General features: G+C 35.7%; 2 protein-coding genes and 1 non-coding gene across 3 annotated transcripts in view; 1 reads left to right on the forward strand and 2 right to left on the reverse strand.

Annotated features, from left to right (window-relative positions):
• Window positions 1–22,033, reverse strand: part of LOC128986271 (uncharacterized) — a 165,881-nt gene that overhangs the window by 114,186 nt on the left and 29,662 nt on the right. The window lies entirely within an intron of this gene.
• Window positions 13,759–14,769, forward strand: LOC128986275 (uncharacterized). Its single transcript, XM_054406548.1, has 2 exons — window positions 13,759–14,114; window positions 14,358–14,769. Exons 1-2 carry the CDS (start codon window positions 13,784–13,786, stop codon window positions 14,705–14,707), a joined length of 681 nt encoding a protein of 226 aa, XP_054262523.1. The 5' UTR covers window positions 13,759–13,783; the 3' UTR covers window positions 14,708–14,769.
• Trnal-caa (transfer RNA leucine (anticodon CAA)) lies at window positions 18,592–18,707 on the reverse strand. Its single transcript has 2 exons — window positions 18,670–18,707; window positions 18,592–18,637 (listed from the first exon to the last, which is right to left on the reverse strand). It is a non-coding gene; the product is annotated as a tRNA-Leu (tRNA).

Raw genomic sequence — 22,033 nt, forward strand, 5'->3', positions numbered from 1 at the left:
GTGGCTGAGGCTGATGGGAGTCATACAACACAAGAGAGGGACTCAGTGACCAAGGACATGGATGATACGGTCCTCGTGTTATCACGTCAAGGACCATGGGATTTCTGGTTCCCACACGTAGTCCAAGGATACAGGACGAGTCAAGGACAGGTTCAAGGTCACGAGGTACACGTGGCTGAGGCTGATGGGAGTCATACTCATACAACACAAGAGAGGGACTCAGTGACCAAGGACATGGATGATACGGTGCACGTGTTATCACGTCCAGGACCAAGGAGTGTCTGGTTCCTACACGTAGTCCAAGGATACAGGACGAGTCAAGGACAGGTTCAAGGTCATGAGCTACACGTGGCTGAGGCTGATGGGAGTCATACAACACAAGTGAAATAAGTGCACTTAATTAATTTTGATATCTCTTTCATGTTAATGAGTATTAGTAATATCTTAAGTGTTTGTAAAAGATTTGTGCCTACGACCGTTTTTTTAAGTAGTTGTTTCAATTCAGTTCTTAGAATTGAAAAATTTCACATAACAGCATTGTTTGCTTTCATAACAGCATAGTGTTACTCATAACAACACGGGTAACGGACCAATGAAGTTCAAGAATTAAGAGAGTAGAAGTAAGATTGCAATGATTCAAACTTCAACTAATCAGATGTTCAGACTAATTTAATTGTTGAGTGGTGCAATTAGTGTTTGGTAATGTTTCGTGGCATCACTGTCAGAGGTTATAAACGAAAACAGAACCTCTCATTGGTCCGTTACCCGTGTTGTTATGAGTAAAACCATGCTGTTATGAAAGTAAACAATGCTGTTATGTGAATCTTTTCAGTTCTTACTGAATTGAAACCGCTACTTAAAAAACGGTTGTAGGAAAATATTTTAACTGAATTAACGAAAATGAATAAAATGATCGTATTAAATCACTGGGTGTGGGCGTTCCGTACAATCCCAAATTTAACTATCACTACATTCTTTTACTATTCGGACTACAGTAGGCTAATTTATCTTCAAAAAGTAAAGTCTCATGCAGTTCATTTCCTGTCCAATGGAATTTGGAAACAAAACTTCATTCGAATTAAGAATTTAATAAATGCCATTACCATTTTGCTTTAGAGATCACAATATTTTACCTTAAACCCATTTAGTTCAATTTCAATGGAATTTGGAAACAGAATTTGGAATCGAATAAGTTATTGTACTTAGAGGCTAAGACGACAGTATTTCACCCATGGATAAATAATAGCAACAATTATCAATTATCAAATATTTAAGATGGGGATGCCACTATGTGCGTATTTTAACCCAAATATGAGTGAAGGATGAGTGTAGGATGAGTGGCGCGATCTTTTAGTCTTGTTAGTGACTAAGGCCCTGTACACATGGCCGCCTAGGACCGTACACATGACAGCGGTTGGAGCCGCGGTTACGCTGCGGTTGCGGTGTGAATTGACCGTCGTTCGACAGCCAGTACTGTATTTACCCAATTATTTTTCTTTTAAACGCGTAACGCTTGACAAATCTTTTCAGCAAAAAACTCAACTAACTCTTGCTACGCAATCTTTTTTAGTTTATGTCCTAAACGTATCTTCTTTTTGTACTTCTGTAATGAACAGATCAGTGTCAAAGTTTTCTGGTTCCACAGCAGCATGCATTGCCATTTAAACTTAAACTACGAGCACTACATCAACTCCAGCCACAGCTACACACTTCACCAACACAGAGAGCGATGTGCACAGGGCAAGCGCGCAGATGTCTATGATCCTAAATAGTAGCAACTGCAGTCAACCGCGGCGGCTACCGCCCTCATGTGTACGCTCTCATGCCAACTCTAGTAACTTCAACCGCACGGGAGCCGCGGCGGTCGAAGGGAAATCTACGACCGCCGCGGTTAGTTGCGGTTGACTGGAAGTGGGCGGTTGCATGTGAACGGTCCCATTTGCCCCTTTGTACTTTCAACCGCCGCGGTTCCCGCAAAATAGCAACCGCGGCGGCTGCCGCCCTCATGTGTACAGGGCCTAAGGCCGACATGTTCCTTGCTGCAATCTGTTGAGATGGTCACCAACTAATGACAATATTCTGTGTTAAGTGATAAATCAATCAGCTGTTTGCTATGATACTGCATTGGTTTTAATTAATATTCAACCCAGTACACTAGTAAACTCTGGTGAGATGGTCCGAACTTCATCTATTTTCTTGGCTTCAAACTTTCATATCACATGGGAAGTCTATTTCTGTGTATAGTCAATGCTTAGACACAGCTGTTGATTAATAGACCATACAGCTAATGGCAACTAGGCTAGGCGCACACGAGCGATTATTTTGAGGCAACTATTTCATCGGCCGATCTGTGCATCATGTATTTGAATGGAAGCGCGCACACAGGCGATCGAGAATTGCGCCGATTTTAAAATCTGGGTTTTGCCACAGATTCGAAGGCGAGGCGATTGTCGCCCGAAAATCTGTAACGTACAGATTGTTATCAGTCCGCGCACAAGGTCGACTAAAAAATCGGCCAGTCGCTTGTTGTTCTCCACAGGAGTCAGAACTTCAGTGTGAGTTGTGTTGTTTTCTTTGCTAAAAAGTACCACAGCTGTTATAATAAAAACTGAAACTTTCAACAGACATTCTATAGTAATTAAAGAACTGTTTACTGTCATCACGTAAAGTGTATATTTTATGAAACTGTCGATTTAAAAGTCTCTGACTTACTATCGGATGAACCCAATATTTAAGTTGTCTTCTTTTTTTCTTTGATCTAATTAGAAGAGCACAAACACAGGTTAATTCAACAAAGTCCATTTTTGGATAGCTTAAACGCACTCAAAAAAATCCATTTCTCGACTAAAAAATCGCCACGTGTGCGCCTGGACATAAATCAAGGGCGATTTATTTTTGGCCGATTTTGTTATCGGCCGATCGAAAAATCGACCGTGTGCGCCAGGCCACAGTTTATTGTGGAATCCGAACCACATTTTTTCCTCGTAATTAACGAATTGGTCTAATTTTAGGATAGTACTGCGGATAGTCGTAGTACTCACTAGTGCGGACGTTAAACACTTTCACCTTTTAGTATTAAAAACATTAATTTCATTATTTTTTTTCGGTTGTAGCACAGAGAATCGGTTGTAGCACTTTATCAGTTCCATATTGAAGACAGTAAATTAAGTCTGCAATTTTATCGCTAACTTGTGAGAAACTGAAACTCAGTTAAGTATGGTCAGCATAGTCCAAAACCTCATCATCACTGATTATGGAAACAAAAGGTGAAAACTGTTAAGACTAACCCCAGAAGCAAAACTCACCCATGGCAGCTGTGGTGTTAGTTAATTGTTGAAAAACATTATTTAGAAATAAGAAATATAAATAAAACACCGCGAGGCGAACTAGCTAATCAACACGAGACAAAACAAGTTTTTGCCAAACAGATGTAAGTGCAGCTTGCGGCCTCGGTTACACGGTTTCAATTTCAAGTGCAGCCAGCATTGTGTGGGCTCTGTAAATGGACCAAGGTCGCAAAAACGTCTAGACATGCTAAAACGGCTCGTCAAAATACCCCCATGTGCCCGCACGGCGCGGCTCCTTGGAAATGCAACCGCTGCACAATGCACACGGCACAACCGGTTGGAAAAACTTGATCAAGGCTGCGTATATGTGGGTCAACGGAAAAACTAGCAGACGGAAAAATGCGCGAAATGTGTGGCGGAGAGATAAAAGCAATAGGATGAGAGATATCCCCGCATTTTTTTAATGTTTACAAGAAACGACTTTAAGAAATTTTTTTTATAGCAATGTCTAATAACGTTAAATTATGTAAAATGAATGTTAAATAGTTGAAAATCTCATTATGTAATGTTTCAATTTAATTTAACCATTGTAGGCTATGTTATGCCTAGGCTAGGTTAGGTTTTTGTTAGATCAATTGTAATAAAAGTTAGGCCTATTTCGCATTTTCATAGTTAAAATATTTCTTAATGTTCTTTAAATTAATAATGTAATAATGTTTCTAATAGTTTATTTTGTGAATAGTGGTAACCAATAATATTTCTACCAACTTACCGTACCTAGGTTAGCTTACCCACTTACCGTATTAAGGTTAGGTTATCCATTGTAAATATTTTAGCAACACAATAACAGTTATAAATGTACATTACCACTTTATTTCACACACAAAGGGATAAACATGTAAATATAACAACTAACTAAATAATTAAAACATATTTATTTATTACATTTATTGAATGTTTGTTTACTAGTTTACAATAGCTTCTCTGACAGCTCGAGCTCCAGCCGACAGCAGCTGTTGGATCAAGAACGATCAAGTGGGCAGCGATGACGTCAAGCTGCCGGAAAAGGAAGATAACTTTTGGTGGAAACATCTGGGTTTAAATTTCTAGAACATTCTATGGTCACCATAGCAACCAAATCGGGTATAAATACAGCAGTCCACGGGCCAGTCTTCACTTCACGAGTTGACAGTCAGCGCTGCGGGTTTAAACCATTTGTCAGGCGCAAATAAAACAATAATCAATAGTAATCAAATTTGTATTTGTAAAAGAAAATAAAAACAAGGAATAAGGTCAGTCCCAATTGTGTACTCATTTGAAATATTAATAAGGTAATTTGAATTAGACAAGTAAGTAGGATAGAAATTAGAATAGGCCTACACACAAAGCATTTGTCAGGCCCCGGCAGACCGCTGGTGCTGCGGCTTTAACACTCAACACTCACGCACATTCGGTAGTTGTCTGGCACCTTTTTTAAAGAGTGCTGCGACCGAAATAACACTTACAAGTAGTGGCACTAACAATTTAACTCCATACAAAGCATTTGTCAGGCCCCGGCTGACCGCTGGTGCTGCGGCTTAACACTAAACAAGCACGCATATTTGGTAGTTGTCTGGCACCTTATTTTAAGAGTGCTGCGACCAAATAACACTTACACATAGTGGCTCTGTATAACTTAACATTATATCTCACATTTCACACATTCTGCAGTTAGGATAAAATCAGTCACGTGGCAAAGAACCCATCCCTGAGAAACTTTGGTAAAAAATATACAAAATAAAATAAATACAATTAAATGAAATTCAGATTTAAGTCATTGAGACGTTACAAATTGGCACCCAACTAGGTGGCTTGATTTTATCACGGTTATAGATTATTTTAATGCAGAGATATAATTTACGAAAATATATTACACCTACACTTAGAGCACAAGAAGCACACTTAAATATGAGCCGGCAATTAGATGAAATCAATATGGAAGATTTATTAAGCCCTAATAATGACAATCCCGGAGATGACTTATACAGTATCGACAATCAAAATTTAGCGTCTGGTGACAATCAAAATCGTAGTAATGTAACAAGTCCCAATAAAACACAGCATACAAACATGGACCAAACAATGATTATATTACAGACACTTGAAGAGTTTAAAGAACAAGTTCTGTCACAATTTAAACAAACCAAACAAGAAATAGAAAAAGTTCGGAAGGATCTGACCATCGAAATAAGACAAATCGAATCCAAATTTGATACAAAAATAACAGAATTAAGGGAAGAAATACACAACCATATTGAGGAAAGAATCACAATGATTCAAGAGAATCAGGAAAGAATCAGTAAGGAATTTGAGGCAAAGTTAAAAGCTGGGAATAGTGGGAAACCAGTAGGCCTACATATCACATGTCCTAGCACCATAGCTAAAGACTTACCAAAATTCAATGGAAAATCAAAAAACCCAAATCAATTCCTTTCTAGGCTGAAAAACTATTATAACAGGGAAAATGAACGAAGGCTTTCACAGGATGAACAATCACTGAATTTAGAAGAAATATTAGATGTATGCTTAGAAGGAACTGCAGCACGATGGTGGGATCTAATTAGGACTTCAGTACACGATATTGAAGACTTTGAAAAATATTTTATGGACAAATATTGGAATGAGGAGATTCAAGATGGGATTAAAACTAAATTAGACTTAGAAAAATACATACCAAGGAGGGGACTGACAAGAACAGAGTATTTCATCGACAGAGTAATACTGTTGCAAAATATGACACCAAAATTCACAGAGAGGGAAATTGTTCGTCGCCTTGTTCGACATTTTGACGAAACAATTCAACAGGCCTCCAGAGTGCAAAACATAGTTTCAATACATCAAATGGAGGAACTATTAAGTAGAGAAGATACAATAGAAATAAACGAATCTATACGGAACGAGGCAGAAAGGAATGTAGAACGAAGAAGTTCATACAGTCACAGACCATCAGGAAGAAACATGGATCAACGAGGTTCATTTAATCACAGGCCATCAGGGGACAGACACTATTTTGAAAAGAAAAATGAAAATAGGAGGGATCATTTCCAAAATAATTATGGAAATAGAAACAGCTATGATCACAATCAAAAACCAGGAGATAGTAACCGAGAAGAACCTAAACAAAAATATTTAAACTAGATAGCACTGGAAATAATGCAGGCCTAAGGGAAATTTTGACATCACCGGACAAGACACTTAAATTTTCAGTGCAAAATGAATTAGAAAATATTAGGCCTATAAATAATATTTATGTCAACAAAGAATTCTTACTAAATGACAACATCAATAATGTTGAAGAAACTAAACACATGTATCATGTACCAGAAATTGACATTAATTTTGAAAAAGTAAGTACAGTGTGTATATTAGACACTGGAAGCACTGTTACTTGTATGCAAAGGGAATGGTTTTTAAAAAATAAACACAATTTAGGAAAATATGAAGAATTTCCATTAACAAATACTATAATAACTACAGCAGTGAGTCAGAAGTCCCAGCGAGTTAAGAGTATTATCTTAATAAATGCAAAAATAGGCTCAATAAGTACACAAATCCAATGTTTGATTATACCAAACTTGATTAAGGAAATAATAATTGGAATCGATACGATGAAAGAACTGAACATGGTTATAAATTTAAATCAAAACTATGCTACTATAGGAAAAGAAAGCATTAAATTCAACAATAATCCCATTCAAAGCATAAGGTGCAATATATTACAAAAAGAAGATTTCACCCCAAGTATGGATGAGAAGGAAGACAATCTATTAAGTAGAGAAGAAATTTCTGAAGAAATCAACAAAATTAGTCATATAGATGAAGAAGATAGAGAAGAGAAAATATTGGAACGGCAAAGTATGGAGCAATTAGAAGAAACATTAGGGTGGAAGTTAGAATCGGAACAATTTTCAGAAATCATTGAAAATGAAGTGATAAAAACAGCCCAGACAGAAGTGAGAATGTTAGAAGAAGAAAATATGAAAAATGAAGAACTGAAGACAGGAGAAGAGAAGAAAAGAAAGGAAGAAGAGGAGAAGAGCAAATGGAAAAGGAGGAGAATAAAGGAAATAGAAGAAGAACCAGAAATGAGGAAAGAAGAGGAAGAAGGAATACGAATACAAAATTTCAAAGGAAGAAATGATGGAGTGCTAACAAACACTTTTCCGGAAATGGTTCTAAATGTGAATTTAATGCACTGGCTTGAGCCACAAATCAATGAGTATAAATTGATAAAAATTGACGAAGATGATGACGAAGACATTTTGGACTTAAGACCAAATTATATGGAAATAGAGGAGTAATTTTCAAAATAAAAAAAGACTATGTATTGTATAATTTTTTGTATATATGTAAATATTTAATTTTTTATTTTTCAAATTAGGGGACAATGTAATGTTTCAATTTAATTTAACCATTGTAGGCTATGTTATGCCTAGGCTAGGTTAGGTTTTTGTTAGATCAATTGTAATAAAAGTTAGGCCTATTTCGCATTTTCATAGTTAAAATATTTCTTAATGTTCTTTAAATTAATAATGTAATAATGTTTCTAATAGTTTATTTTGTGAATAGTGGTAACCAATAATATTTCTACCAACTTACCGTACCTAGGTTAGCTTACCCACTTACCGTATTAAGGTTAGGTTATCCATTGTAAATATTTTAGCAACACAATAACAGTTATAAATGTACATTACCACTTTATTTCACACACAAAGGGATAAACATGTAAATATAACAACTAACTAAATAATTAAAACATATTTATTTATTACATTTATTGAATGTTTGTTTACTAGTTTACAATAGCTTCTCTGACAGCTCGAGCTCCAGCCGACAGCAGCTGTTGGATCAAGAACGATCAAGTGGGCAGCGATGACGTCAAGCTGCCGGAAAAGGAAGATAACTTTTGGTGGAAACATCTGGGTTTAAATTTCTAGAACATTCTATGGTCACCATAGCAACCAAATCGGGTATAAATACAGCAGTCCACGGGCCAGTCTTCACTTCACGAGTTGACAGTCAGCGCTGCGGGTTTAAACCATTTGCCAGGCGCAAATAAAACAATAATCAATAGTAATCAAATTTGTATTTGTAAAAGAAAATAAAAACAAGGAATAAGGTCAGTCCCAATTGTGTACTCATTTGAAATATTAATAAGGTAATTTGAATTAGACAAGTAAGTAGGATAGAAATTAGAATAGGCCTACACACAAAGCATTTGTCAGGCCCCGGCAGACCGCTGGTGCTGCGGCTTTAACACTCAACACTCACGCACATTCGGTAGTTGTCTGGCACCTTTTTTAAAGAGTGCTGCGACCGAAATAACACTTACAAGTAGTGGCACTAACAATTTAACTCCATACAAAGCATTTGTCAGGCCCCGGCTGACCGCTGGTGCTGCGGCTTAACACTAAACAAGCACGCATATTTGGTAGTTGTCTGGCACCTTATTTTAAGAGTGCTGCGACCAAATAACACTTACACATAGTGGCTCTGTATAACTTAACATTATATCTCACATTTCACACATTCTGCAGTTAGGATAAAATCAGTCACGTGGCAAAGAACCCATCCCTGAGAAACTTTGGTAAAAAATATACAAAATAAAATAAATACAATTAAATGAAATTCAGATTTAAGTCATTGAGACGTTACAAGTTATTCAGTAAAAACCGTTAAACAATTTCTTTATCAGTTTTAACAGTATACTAGTCCAGTCATTAAAGATAAATATATAAAAGAGGTTCGACAAAATTGTTTCAAAAGGTTTTTCAAAGTATTAAAGTTTCAATGTATAAAAGTACTAGCTGTACCCGCGGGCTTTGCCCCGTTTTACTTCATAAGTGAGCTCATTCGCATGGCTCAATCACGTCCTGGTTGAAGTTCGTTCGCTACGCTCACTCACCTTTTAGGTTGGAGCTCGTTCGCTGCGCTCACTTGTCTTCAGGTTAGCTCGTTTGCTACGCTAACTCGCCTCCAGGTTGAAGTTCGTTCGCTACGCTCACTCACCTTTTGGTTGCAAATTAGATGTCTGTTAGTCATAAATTTAAAAAAATAATAGTGTGCTGCACCCTGTTGGTAATCCTTGTAACTTAAATGCTAATTGCACATCATAGAACAGAACCAACTTGTTAAATTGAAACAGCTGTTAAGATTCATTAATTCCATTTAAATATGAGTACTCATAAGGTTAACATGGGAAACTCCAGAGCCACTGGGGCGGAGCCCGAGAGTCCGATCAGAATAAAAATAGCTTAGTTTTCCTATTTAATGCCTAAAGAATCAGTGTACCAAATTTCAGCTTCCTAGGTAAATGGGAAGTGGGAGAATTAGTGATGAGTGAGTCAGTGAGGGCTTTGCCTTTTATATATATACTAGCTGTTATACCCGTGCTTTGCAACGGGAAGAGGACACAAAATAGAAACATTTTAATCTTTACATCTGTTGCTATAATAGTTACACATCCCCCAACGCTTTTAGAAACAAAATTCAACTTTTATGGCCAGCTAATAGAAATGTTTAAGTTATAACTTTAATCTGGTAAGCAGTGGATACCACCATTTCATCTCCCTTAGTAACATATCTTTTTATTTATTATTGACATTTTAAATTTCAATTTTGAAGTTACTACTAATTATTAAATTTATATGAACATTTTTTAAATGTCACTCTTCTTTACCCTATATTAAATCACAAATCCTTCCATCTTCAGTTTCTTCACTCACAATAAATCATTAGCACAAACTAAGTCAGCTGTTATAAACTTTAGAAATATTGCTATGCCTTTTCAATACAGTCTTTTAAATATTAAAGAAACTATATCTATAGGCACTATAAAAAATGTTAAACAAATAATTTAGCATTAAAGACAGCAGACAAAACTAATATGATTATCAAAGCATCAATGCCTAAACAATTTAACAGCAAATACTGTGTATATGTTTCATTGCATCTCTGATTCTACTCTACAAAAATATCAACTAACAACTTAATATACAAACCAGTTCTTTTATGTAATCAGTTCCATCGTCCATTGGCTTTACATTTTCACACTTACCATAAAGTAAACATAGTAAAAGATATTACATTGATTTTAGAAACAAAAGAACACTTTGTACTGCTTAGTTTTATGATATTTTCCTTGGTTTAATTTAATCAGTGGTGTGGCAAAACACAAATAATAAATGTATCAAATAAAGTAAATGTGAACTGAAAGCTATGTTAAGATAAAATAAGAGTATTTTGTATTACCATTTGATAATTAATAATTATAGTTACATACAACAGATTAAAAAAAAATCAACGCAGTACAATTTAGTTATTGATGATATTCTTTAGTTTAATTTATGCATAGGTTTAGCAAAACACAATAACTTAATTTACCTAAATATACATATAAAAAACAATGTGATGTGCAAGTTATGTTAAGTTAATCTAACACATGTTAAGGAGTTGGAGTTAGAATTTATTTAAAGTAGCCTCCAAATTCATATAAAATATCTATACATTGTAATTTTCATACTGTTTCCATCAAATCACATTAATAACATTATTTTCATAACTTAGACGCTTAAAAAAAATCCAAAGCAGAGCCGGAGTTGATACAGCAACGGTTATAGAATCTTTTTTTCATATTATCATTGACATAGTTTTAGAATAAATAATCCATGATAAAAGGTTAGATTAAAATAAACCTACCTCATAGTTATGGAAAATATTATATTTAATTTCTTTGTATCAGCTGTCTGAAATTGTGAAATATGCAGTTTAGCAGTTCTTCTTGTTTACATTTAAATGACAAAGCAAATATAAACAAACATTGTTAAGTGTTCTCATCTGCAGCCATGGAGACTAATCAATATTTACTTTTAAAATCTTCACCTCACAACCTTTAAAGCCAAAGGGGCAAAGCCTACGGTCAGTATCGAAATGTGAATAGTCCTATAATGGTCCTCGGTATGGTAACTATATTTTTGTAAAATTTTAGTCCAGTTTGTACAGTAGCTTTTGCACCTATTAGTAATACACATACAGACACCATTAGATTTTTATATAATAGTATAGATATAGAAGTATAGATATTGAAATCCGTTTCAATAAACCTTTTGAAACAATTTTGTCGAACTTCCACAACTCAATGAATGGACTATACTGTAAGTGTAATGTTTTAAGTGTTGAAACAATGTTGTCGAACTTCCACAACTCAATGAATGGACTATACTGTAAGTGTAATGTTTTAAGTGTTGAAACAATGTTGTCGAACTTCCACAACTCAATGAATGGACTATACTGTAAGTGTAATGTTTTAAGTGTTATAATAAGACGTATTTTTTATATACTTTCCGTAAAAACATTGTCGGAGTTCAGTTAGAATAAATTAAACGTATGATTATTCTAAGCATTAACATCCCACTACACAAATGACTCAGACTAGCACAAATAAAATACTAACATGGAAATACTTGTGACTCAAATAGGGAAATAGAATGGGAAATGGCAGCGACAGCAGCAGCCTCTAGCAGCCAACCGTGGAATCACTAGCGAAAGCGGTCAATTCAGTACAGTACATTGTTGTCACAAAATACTAACCACGCTCTGATATCTTTCTGATACTAACCAGCTTCCTGTGACAATATCAAAGCTTATCACTTATCATACAATGACAGTTTTGTCTTCAGTCAACGTCTCTGATACGCAGACCTTGAATGAAGTTTTCAATTTACTGAACGAAAATTTTAAATATACAATGGATGGAGTTGAAGTTTGATGTCTCTGTTATCAATTGTGGGAATTTTGTCAATTCATAGGCGTTATTATTAAATGTGTGAGTTAAAAATTCAACGACACATAAGTCAAACAAAAATCATTTTTATATTTATCAGTTTACCGATTTTAGCTCTCATTAATTAACAGAGCGATTGATTATTAATAGTTTCGGAAGTAATAGTACTGTAGTAACAATTAGGAGGGTGCGAGATAATTAAACTGTTGTAACATGATTTTCATGTTAAACTCTTTGGCTAAATAACACGAGGTAAATTGGCAATTTAATTGTAATAACATTAATTAGGCCTATCATTTGGTTTATTCGGGCAATTTTTATATTTTCAGATTAATGAAAATACAGTACTCTTAATTCCGTCCCGGACACTATCCATAATTTATTTATATGAGGTAAAATGTCTATGCCAATGTAAGGAAGCGAACATTTTTATGTTAGTTAAATTTAAATAAATTACAGTCGAAATTCATTGACGACTACGATTGTAAAAAAAATCTTTATAACTAAACCCTTTTCCGCCTTACAAAATGGATACATAAAGATTATTAATTCGACATTTGTTATGTATACTAATGAAAATGTAAATCGTGCTTTCAACTTCTCAAACACACTTTATACAGCTGATTTGTCCGTACATAGCACATCGAATAACGTCAAAAACCTGTGTATCTTCAAATTGATATTGAAGTCGTGTTTGCGCATTTCCCGCACGTTTCCAAAGGCAAGTTTCAAGTCACGTGTGAGGCAAAGTCCGTCGTGTCGTATACCGTCCAACTCCTTCACTTAGCTACAAAGTTGTTAGTTAATTCCCACCCAACATGCAGCCAGGGTAGTCTCCGCCGAATACTGATGCCTACTTAGGACACCCGCCCTGAATACACTATCTTATTAGACTTTCCTCTGACTATTTTACTTCTCACAGTTGCGAGTATACTTTTCTCATAAGTAGTTACTTGTTAGTTACATGTTTTACTACTGAATTTCGGAGGGAAGGAATTAAATGCATGAAAACGTGTATGAAAGATATGCTAATTATAGTAATACACTAAAAAATCACATCTTCAAAGCTTTATGTTTTAAAATGAGTTTTTTTTTATTTTTATAAATTGTGTGATTATAACTTGCTGCTGTGTATGAAGTAAATTGCGATCTGATAAAAAATGCTATGAACACGAATCCTTTGGCAATATTACAAAATTGACATATTTTAAAGACAAACTCAAAATGCACTAAGCTATATAGCCTACTGTGATTTTAGACGGAAGTTATTCAAGGAAAGCGACAACACTATTTAAAAAAATAACTTAACGAAACGTCAAACATAGAAAAGAAAGAACCGTAACTAAATGACGTATACAATCGTTCTATAGTTTTTACAGATAATTTAGGTTCCATTGTCTTCTAATAGCATAAAAAATATTTCAACTCCAAATGATATGCAACTAAACACTACTTCCCGGTGTTGTTCATCTTTATCACAGTAATCATAGGTTTGGCGCGATGGATTCTTAACGGGAAACTGGAAGTAGGAGTAGGCACTTCATCCATGCGAATGGCTGCTCATCAGCAGTTGCGCGCGCACCATCTCTCTCTCACACTCTAACTTCCCACTCCGCCTCAGTTGAGAACTTGCTCTGGTAAGTGGAGGACGTACTCCGCGTCTCCATCTCCAGCCATGGCGGACGGCGACCTCTCTCTGGACCACATGAAGAAGTTCGTCGCCATGGTGACGCAGTATCCGATCCTCAACAACAAGTCTAACACTCCCGATGCCCGAAAGCAGCGAACCGACGCCATTATGTCGATCAAGGACAGATTCCAAGAAGAGCTCAACTACGACGTCTCCGAGGCCCAGGTGTGGAAGAAACTGCAGAACATGAAGTCGAGGGTGAAGAAGAAAGGGGAGTTGAGAGCTTTGGGCAGAATTGTCAACCTGAAGGATTGGGAGGCAGAACTTTTGGAGTTTATGGAGAGAGACCCTACTGCCCATTTTCTAGACGTTAAAGGTATAGTTGACGATTTTGTTGAATTTTCTAGATTCATTAAGTTTTTGGAGTGCATGTTGAACGGTTAATTGATGGAGTAGCATTCTATTTTTTTGTCACGCTTCTAATCCAATTCTCTAACCTGCATTATGGTGAATCTTTCTTTACGTGCTATTTTGTTTACCATAGCGGATAGCTATCTAAAACAAGAGCTGCTTTACCTCCATTTTACTACATTAGCTAACAATGATCGCATTGTTCCAGGTACACAAGAGAATGGCCAGATAAAAACTGAAGTGTTGATATCTGAATGCGACACAATCAGCTTCAGTGAAGACTCCGAGAGCATCACCGACAACCAAATGGCATTCGAGGACTGCGGACAAGCACTGACTATAGTCAAACCTGAGATTCTGATGGACAAATCGGAAAGGAAAAGTAGACTGCGAGAGACCGAGGAGACCAGAGACTTGTCGACTGAGGAACTGAAGAGACTGGTGCTTCTGGAGCAGCTGAAATACTTCAGGAAGAAACAGAAACTGACGGACATCAAGATACGACGGGAGTTGCAGAAGGAAAGGGACGAAGCCGCGCCTGGAGAGTGGTCCAACTGAGAAACTGAAGACTGGAGATGAAAGACTGAGTGAATAACTTTATGGACTTTTATTTTAGACATAGAAACGTTATGGTTGTGTATTTACGCAGTAAATTTCTTATCACCAAATATTGGATGTTAATTATTAATTTCCTTATAGTTTACTCTTGAGATTGTAAAGTTAATAAATGACTTCTGGAAAGTACTACAAACAAAAGCAATATGATAACAGTGTTGTGTTCAACCAGTTAAAACACAGAAAAAATACGCTAGTGTTCTTGGTTCGCTGCAGTTATAAAGTTCGTGCAACTATCAGCTCTATAGTATTTTCTCTATAGTAAACCAATCAAAAAAGCAACTTAATTAATTACGCCCGTTCGAAAACCACTCAATACAATGAGAGATTGGATTTGTGATGTTTTAAACCTGATCTTTTTTAGCACTTTTATTTTAACAGGATTTATACTTTGGTATAATGAAGATATTAAAACTAATTTTGCAAAAACAATAAAAATCTATGCAGAAAATTATTCGTTTTGAAACAGTGTAACTTTCCAATAATACTATTTATTGTAAGAAGTCTACACCATGAAACATTTGGTGCTACTAAAGGTTCCTAAAGCCAGAAGATTTTTGCAAAAACAATATGGATTACGACATAGTTCCACGTAGTTGAACATGCAGTATCTCAAGTTTTACATAGCGTGATTTATAATCTAGACCGGAAAGTAATTTGATCGTCGTCCGGTGACATGCGATGTAGCACATGGACACAGTATTATAACTCTAGGCTTGATTTCGATTAGCCAATTTAGTTATCCACCTTAAGTTTTCCTTTTTTCTCGGTTAAAATATTGGCCTGTGCGACTAAAATCATCGAACTCTGTCAGTTCAACTATCCTTTTTTGTTTCAAGACTGACGGCAGATTCGACATGGGAATGGGAAGTCAACTTTTATCAGCGTTAAGACTACCAGTAAAGTCCATTCGTCACCCCCACTGGTCGGGATCACGGTTCCATTGAAGAGCCTGTTGATTATACAACCGTGAGTAGCTGCGTGGAACAGTTAGCGTCACGCATCACGTCGCGGTCACGGTCGCGGCCTTCCTTGCGTCACGCTCCGTCACGCTTGACCACGTGACGATCCTGCGTGACCGACATGTAGCGAGGACGAAGCGAAAGGATCTTCATTTGTGATATAATGAAAACAAGACCTTTGGTACCAAGTTTCAGGTTCCATTGACTTTGTTGGGTGGTTCTATTGCGGATATATGGAATTTATAACTCTGTATAGGCTGGAACTGTGAATGAGCTTGAATTAAAATACGGCTAGTTCTGGCTGAAAACGCCGTACATCGTATACATTCACTAGCTATCACTTAATATTTCGTTTCTTTACGTTTTCGTGAGATAAAAAGCATAATAAGTTTGGGTAGCCTGATTGGATATGAGGATAAACATTGTAGGAACGTGTAGATGGGAACATTTATAAATCCATCTCTTCTTTCTCTCTTACCATGCCACAAGTTATATTTCTTTCATCTTGTTTCTTCTAGACGTAAACATAATCCTCTAGCTTTCTCTAGCCTTTTTCACTGTTCTCAGACTTCCAAGTTAACATGGTCTTTACTTTCGCCCGTTTCCTTGCTAATCCCAGACTATTATTCCATGCATCTTTCTTTGATCTTGTTCCCTTTACTGTTCCTGTGTTCCCAAACGTTAAGCTATCTTTCTTCAATCTTTTTTCTTCACTGATTCCGGACTTGTATTGTATTTCTTTAATTTATTTCTTCTCTTTTCCAAGACTTAGTTATCCTTCCCTCTTGTTTCTTCGTTGTTATCAAACTTCTTGTATTTCTTTCGCCGGGTGAGGGGAGGCGGTGCGTAGCTGTGTATCCGTGGTCAGTCAGGGTGGAAAGGAGGTTTGGTTGGTCAGTGGTCCAGAACCTGGACTGCCTGCTCACTGACGATGCTCTGATGCTCACTCACTGTTCAATGCTCACTGATCCGGCACAAGTGAGCAGCGCAGAGCCATTAACTGGAGTGGTGATAGTAGAACATGCCTGTGTAACATTGACTTTTAATGACTTCCAAGTGCATTAAGCTTGTTGTAAAATCGGAAGTATTTCAAATGCGTGTTGCGTGCCTAGTTGCACTTCAGTGTGCTGATTTTGACTGAATTTTTGTTTCTTGATTCACGTACAATGTACGTACATTTTACAACGTGTACTTCAATTTCTGGTGATAATTCCAGAGGTCAAACTGAAGTTCCCAACCTAGTTATATTTGGCCACAATATCACATAGATGGTTAACAAATGCTAGAAACATACTGTATCTTAAAATCGTTAAAGATTTATGAGGATGGCAATGTTTGGGTATGTGTTGAAAGACAAGCAAATGAAAGTACGAAAAGATGTCCTAACTTTTGTAGTGAAAGCAAAACTGATACAGGAGCATGATAAAATCGGTATTTTATGACACGAATTTACTTCCCAACCACAACTACAACTACGGTTGCTGCAAAATTAGAATTGCAAGTTCAACAAAATAGATGGTTTAACTAACATTCAATATGGTGGATCTTAAAGTGAAACCTGGCATGTTACCAATATATTGCTAACCACCGAGCAAACTGTTAAAAGTTCAAACCTATAACATTATTTTAACTTTGAATAACTATTGGGTCATTTTAACCGTGTTATTTCATAACTGTTTACTCATTAGTTTATCAAGTTATGGAATGTAAACTATTAATATTCAATGCACGAATCAATATATCAGGTTGTACCAGGCTTTGTTATTATCCGGAAATGACTCACCAAAATTAGTTTGCATAAAAAGTCATTCATGTTCATCAAATTTATATAAGAAATAATAATCGAAATACCACGAATTTAATTAAAACAAAAATTTCGACTAACTTACCAATACCCCTAATACATTGATAAAATAATAATCTAAAAACGTGTACCTACTGCATAACAAAATTCACACACAATAAAAATAGCCTACCATTCACCACATATTGGACCCATATAGAATGGCTGTTAGCGCTCCATTTAGAGGATTGTGGTCGTCAAAATACACAGACTGATTGTATAACTGAAGTAATAATAACTTGTGCGTGACCGGACCAGAATAAATGTCACGTTGAAATAATTGCAGCGGTCATGTAACACACCGCTCGCTGTATCGGGACGTCCAAAGATATACTGGACATGTGGACACAATTATTCTGTTTTATTTCTGTCATCGCAAATCGGTGATTAAATTACGCGACTAAAATACTTTTATCAAAATAGTATATTTATCATATTTTGGTGACATTGATATGGAAAGGGATTTTTATAAACTATGATAGAGATGAGACATTTTGTGGACGATAGATAGATGTTTAAAACTAACTTGCTATACAGGATTAAACGTGTATTTAAATCAATGGATCTGCTTGATAAATTTAAGCCATATTTGTGTCCGTTACTTGAGCTAGGATAGTATTTAATGTTCTGAGCTCGCTGAGTAGAGTGTCTTATTTCATTTGTAAGACGTTTAACTTGTTTACCTGTCCTCTAGTGATATAAACAAACAAAATTTAAATTATACATCGGAAATTGTTCTACAATATAACTTATTTATACATTTTAATATACTAACTTGTAGGTATCTTATGTATTCGCTTTGTAGTAGTAAATAATATTTATCATTAGGTAATTCATAGACGAAGTTTATTTGCGTTGCGTAGTTTGGGAATAAAAGTAAAGCGAAAGTGTATAATTCAATTTAGCCTTGAATAGCTTTGTTACAAAGAGTAACTTTTAACACCCACAAAATATTGATGTTTGTTATAAGAAAAAATTACAGAAGAATCACTAAAGTGCAAGTTCGTTGTACAAAAAGTTAGTGTCAGAAGTGGGATTCGAACCCACGCCCTCAGATGAGGACCAGAACGCCCAACCGTGGCTGGCACGGTAAGTTTGCACTTGAGTCTGGCGCCTTAGACCGCTCGGCCATCCTGACATGAAGGGAAGGGACGCAATTATAACTATTGAACCAAACTATTGTGATAATTCAGGGATGGATTAGTTTCGTATTGATCCAGGTAGCCTTGTGATAGTGGACCAAATAAGCGTGCTTGCGTCGCTGTGGAAATTGAAAGTGAGCTCGATTATTGGAACAAATTTGAATAAGTATTGTAATAAATTACAACAAAGTACAAAGTAGAATTGTAGAATATAATTCAACAAAAGTAGGCAAGGTGTAATTCGATGTATTATGCAACGAATAATTTTTATGACGAAATAAAGTAGAACTTGAATCATTTGTTACTAATCCATTGTAAAGAATTTTCAATGTGACATAATTATTTGTATCAATTCAAGTACAAGAATATGAAGATAAACAATGATTAATACAAATAGGAAATCATTGTATATGAGGTAGTGAATGCATTTTTAGTTTAATGTATAGAAAATCAAGAATTTGTACCAAATAAATAATGTGCATTTTGGGAGTATAATAAGGATACTGTATTATCCAATAGTCAATTGAAAAATAAGTTGGTAAATATTGATTCCTTTCATTTATTTGAAAATGACAGAAACTAAATTAATATCAGAGAAAGTTAGCAACGATATGTTTATAATTTCGACAGAAATAATTTAATGCAAATTTATCTGATTTTAAAAGGTTTAATTTGTGTGAGCCAAGTTAATTAGCCGTTAATTCTTGTTTAAACTTTCACCATGATGTTAAAATGTAATGATTTAATGTTTAAATATGTTAAGGCTATGTAAGAGAATTTGCTTTAATTCCACTTTTCACATTACCTGTATTAAATTACTTAAGGAACTTCGATTTCAAGTTTAAAGGGTGTTTCAGAATTAGTGTCGGATATTTTAGGGTATTATTCCTGGGTAAGAAACATATCCAAATAACTCAAAAACCGTTGATTTTATGAAAATTTTACAAGAATAACTTTTTTCAGGTAATTTTATTACAAATCGATTGACACCTTAATTTTTACAATTGAACGTATATTAACTGAGATATGGCAGTTTTAGTGATACGTGACCACTGGAGGTTAGTTGTAGTGCATGCGGCGGGCTAAAGTCTGCCACAACAATATGCATGGCGCCGCATGCTCTACAACTAGCCTCCAGTGGTCACGTATCACTAAAACTGCCATATCTCAGTTAATATACGTTCAATTGTAAAAATTAAGGTGTCAATCGATTTGTAATAAAATTACCTGAAAAAAGTTATTCTTGTAAAATTTTCATAAAATCAACGGTTTTTGAGTTATTTAAGAAACAAAATTTTAAATGGCCGCCATTTTGTTTTATGTATTTGGAAAATGTTCATCATCTTTTTGTAGCTTTGCCTAGTAGTCAGAAATGTTTGTGCAAAGTTTCAATTCCGTATGTTTTACCATTCTCTTAAAAAAAAATATTAAAGGAAAAAACAAAATGGCGGCTGTTTGAGTAAATAAAGACTTCCGGACTGTATAAATATGATATTTGGATATGTTTCTTACCCACGAATAATACCCTAAAATATCCGACACTAATTCTGAAACACCCTGTATAAAATTATGGTTTGAATACGGCTCCACACACTAACCAAGAATACAGAAACAGCTGTTTATTAAACACGAATTGGTTTGATTTACCTCTGCAGAAACTTGCATAACCGTTCCGAACATCATTAATTATAGTTTTGCATATATATAGTTTTGCATTCTTTTTGTCATTCTGAAAAGCCCAAAGAACCATTCTAGCTGTAGATGACTGGATGCTATCAAGGAATCAATTACTTTTCGAATATACACTTCTATTGTGCCGACGACTCCCTTCCATCGTCCGTCAGACCACTGTACAGTTCACACAGAAGATGCTATCGGGATGTTCCCAGTCCAAGTCCACCCTCCCATGTCCAGTGTTGTGGTCGTCAGCGGAACCACGGAACATGGACTCACATCGGAAATTAATTGTTGAACGCTCCAAGAGCGCGTTTAATTTTGGGAAGACTTCATCTACTCAGTTTCATTTACTAGTTCTGTAAACACATTATAACCAAAAAACCCGTACTTTGTACCCCCCTTTAAAACGGCATAATGTTTTTAACATCCAGTCTTTTTTTTAGCATCTTTTAAATATTAAATTTGAAACCGATCTTTAAAGAATGCGAAATATCTCTTCGCGGTCTAAAAAGGTATAATAAAGACTGTGTTGTTTCTATGTGTACAACTTCAAATTCTTTACTACTGCTGTGAATAATATGACCAATGAATTATGTAAATACAACACCTCTAAAATATTTTGACATTTTGGTGAATTCCTAGGAAAGTGTCTTGTATCGTGATCTTCTTGTTAGGATAAATACCTAGTTAACTGCTGTACACTGCAAAGATTTAAATTGCAATCTTTCAGAATATTTTCTCCTAATTCTGTCAATATTTCAAATATACCTCAGAATTTCACCATACAAATTCTCTACAATTTCAACCGCGTGACTTTACAAGAACAAATAAAATGATATACACACTATTGCACCTGCTTCGTTCCCAACCAAGTGTGCAGTGTGCACCAAAGTGTTGTAATGATTGTGTACCTGTGAAGGTCATAATGATATACAAATATGAGTCTATAGACACTACAGACAGTCACATGTAATGGTAATGCAAAGACAAATATGAACTAGCGACAAGACGCCAAGTGGTGACTCATGTTCAAGGCTGCATGCAAATATCACATGTCGCAGTTGGAAAACCTTTCGCATGAAACATACTTAGCTGGGTTTTCCAATGGGAAAGTTTTTTTTGTTGTACTGTAATTTTTTTGTTATCGGAATATTGGCAGATTTTGAAAAGAGTTACTTCCTGTATACTGTATAGTCTTGATAGCAATGAAGGATTTCCGGTCGTGCATTAATTGCGCTAAAGAGTTCCTTAATTGCGCCAAGCCCTCAAAGGTTCCCCAAAAATGTTTTTTAGTTGCGCCTAGCCCAAGCCAGGTGGGGGTGTGTTGCCGGCAGAAGGAATACGTGGCAATCCTTGTATACGTGTCATTCTAACCTAGCTAACCTAACCTACTCAATTATACCATCAAATAGGGCCGCTACTTTAATGAACGTATCAGGTGGCTCCCTGGAGCATTCGGCGCAATTCAGGAATACCCGACTACCTGACTCAGGTCAGTTAGCGCAATTAATACCCACCCGATTTCCCGAAACCAACACATTGTGTGCGTTGTGGATATTTTAAAAGGTATATGAGCAGTGTGATTAAACAAAATTAATAGAATAGATAAACTTTATTATCAAACCAACAGATAAGTAACATTTTC

This window comes from Macrosteles quadrilineatus, unplaced genomic scaffold (assembly GCF_028750875.1).
Source record: "Macrosteles quadrilineatus isolate MER2022 unplaced genomic scaffold, UCM_ALF_1.0 Scaffold_2__2_contigs__length_208266976, whole genome shotgun sequence".
Lineage (NCBI taxonomy): Eukaryota > Metazoa > Arthropoda > Insecta > Hemiptera > Cicadellidae > Macrosteles > Macrosteles quadrilineatus.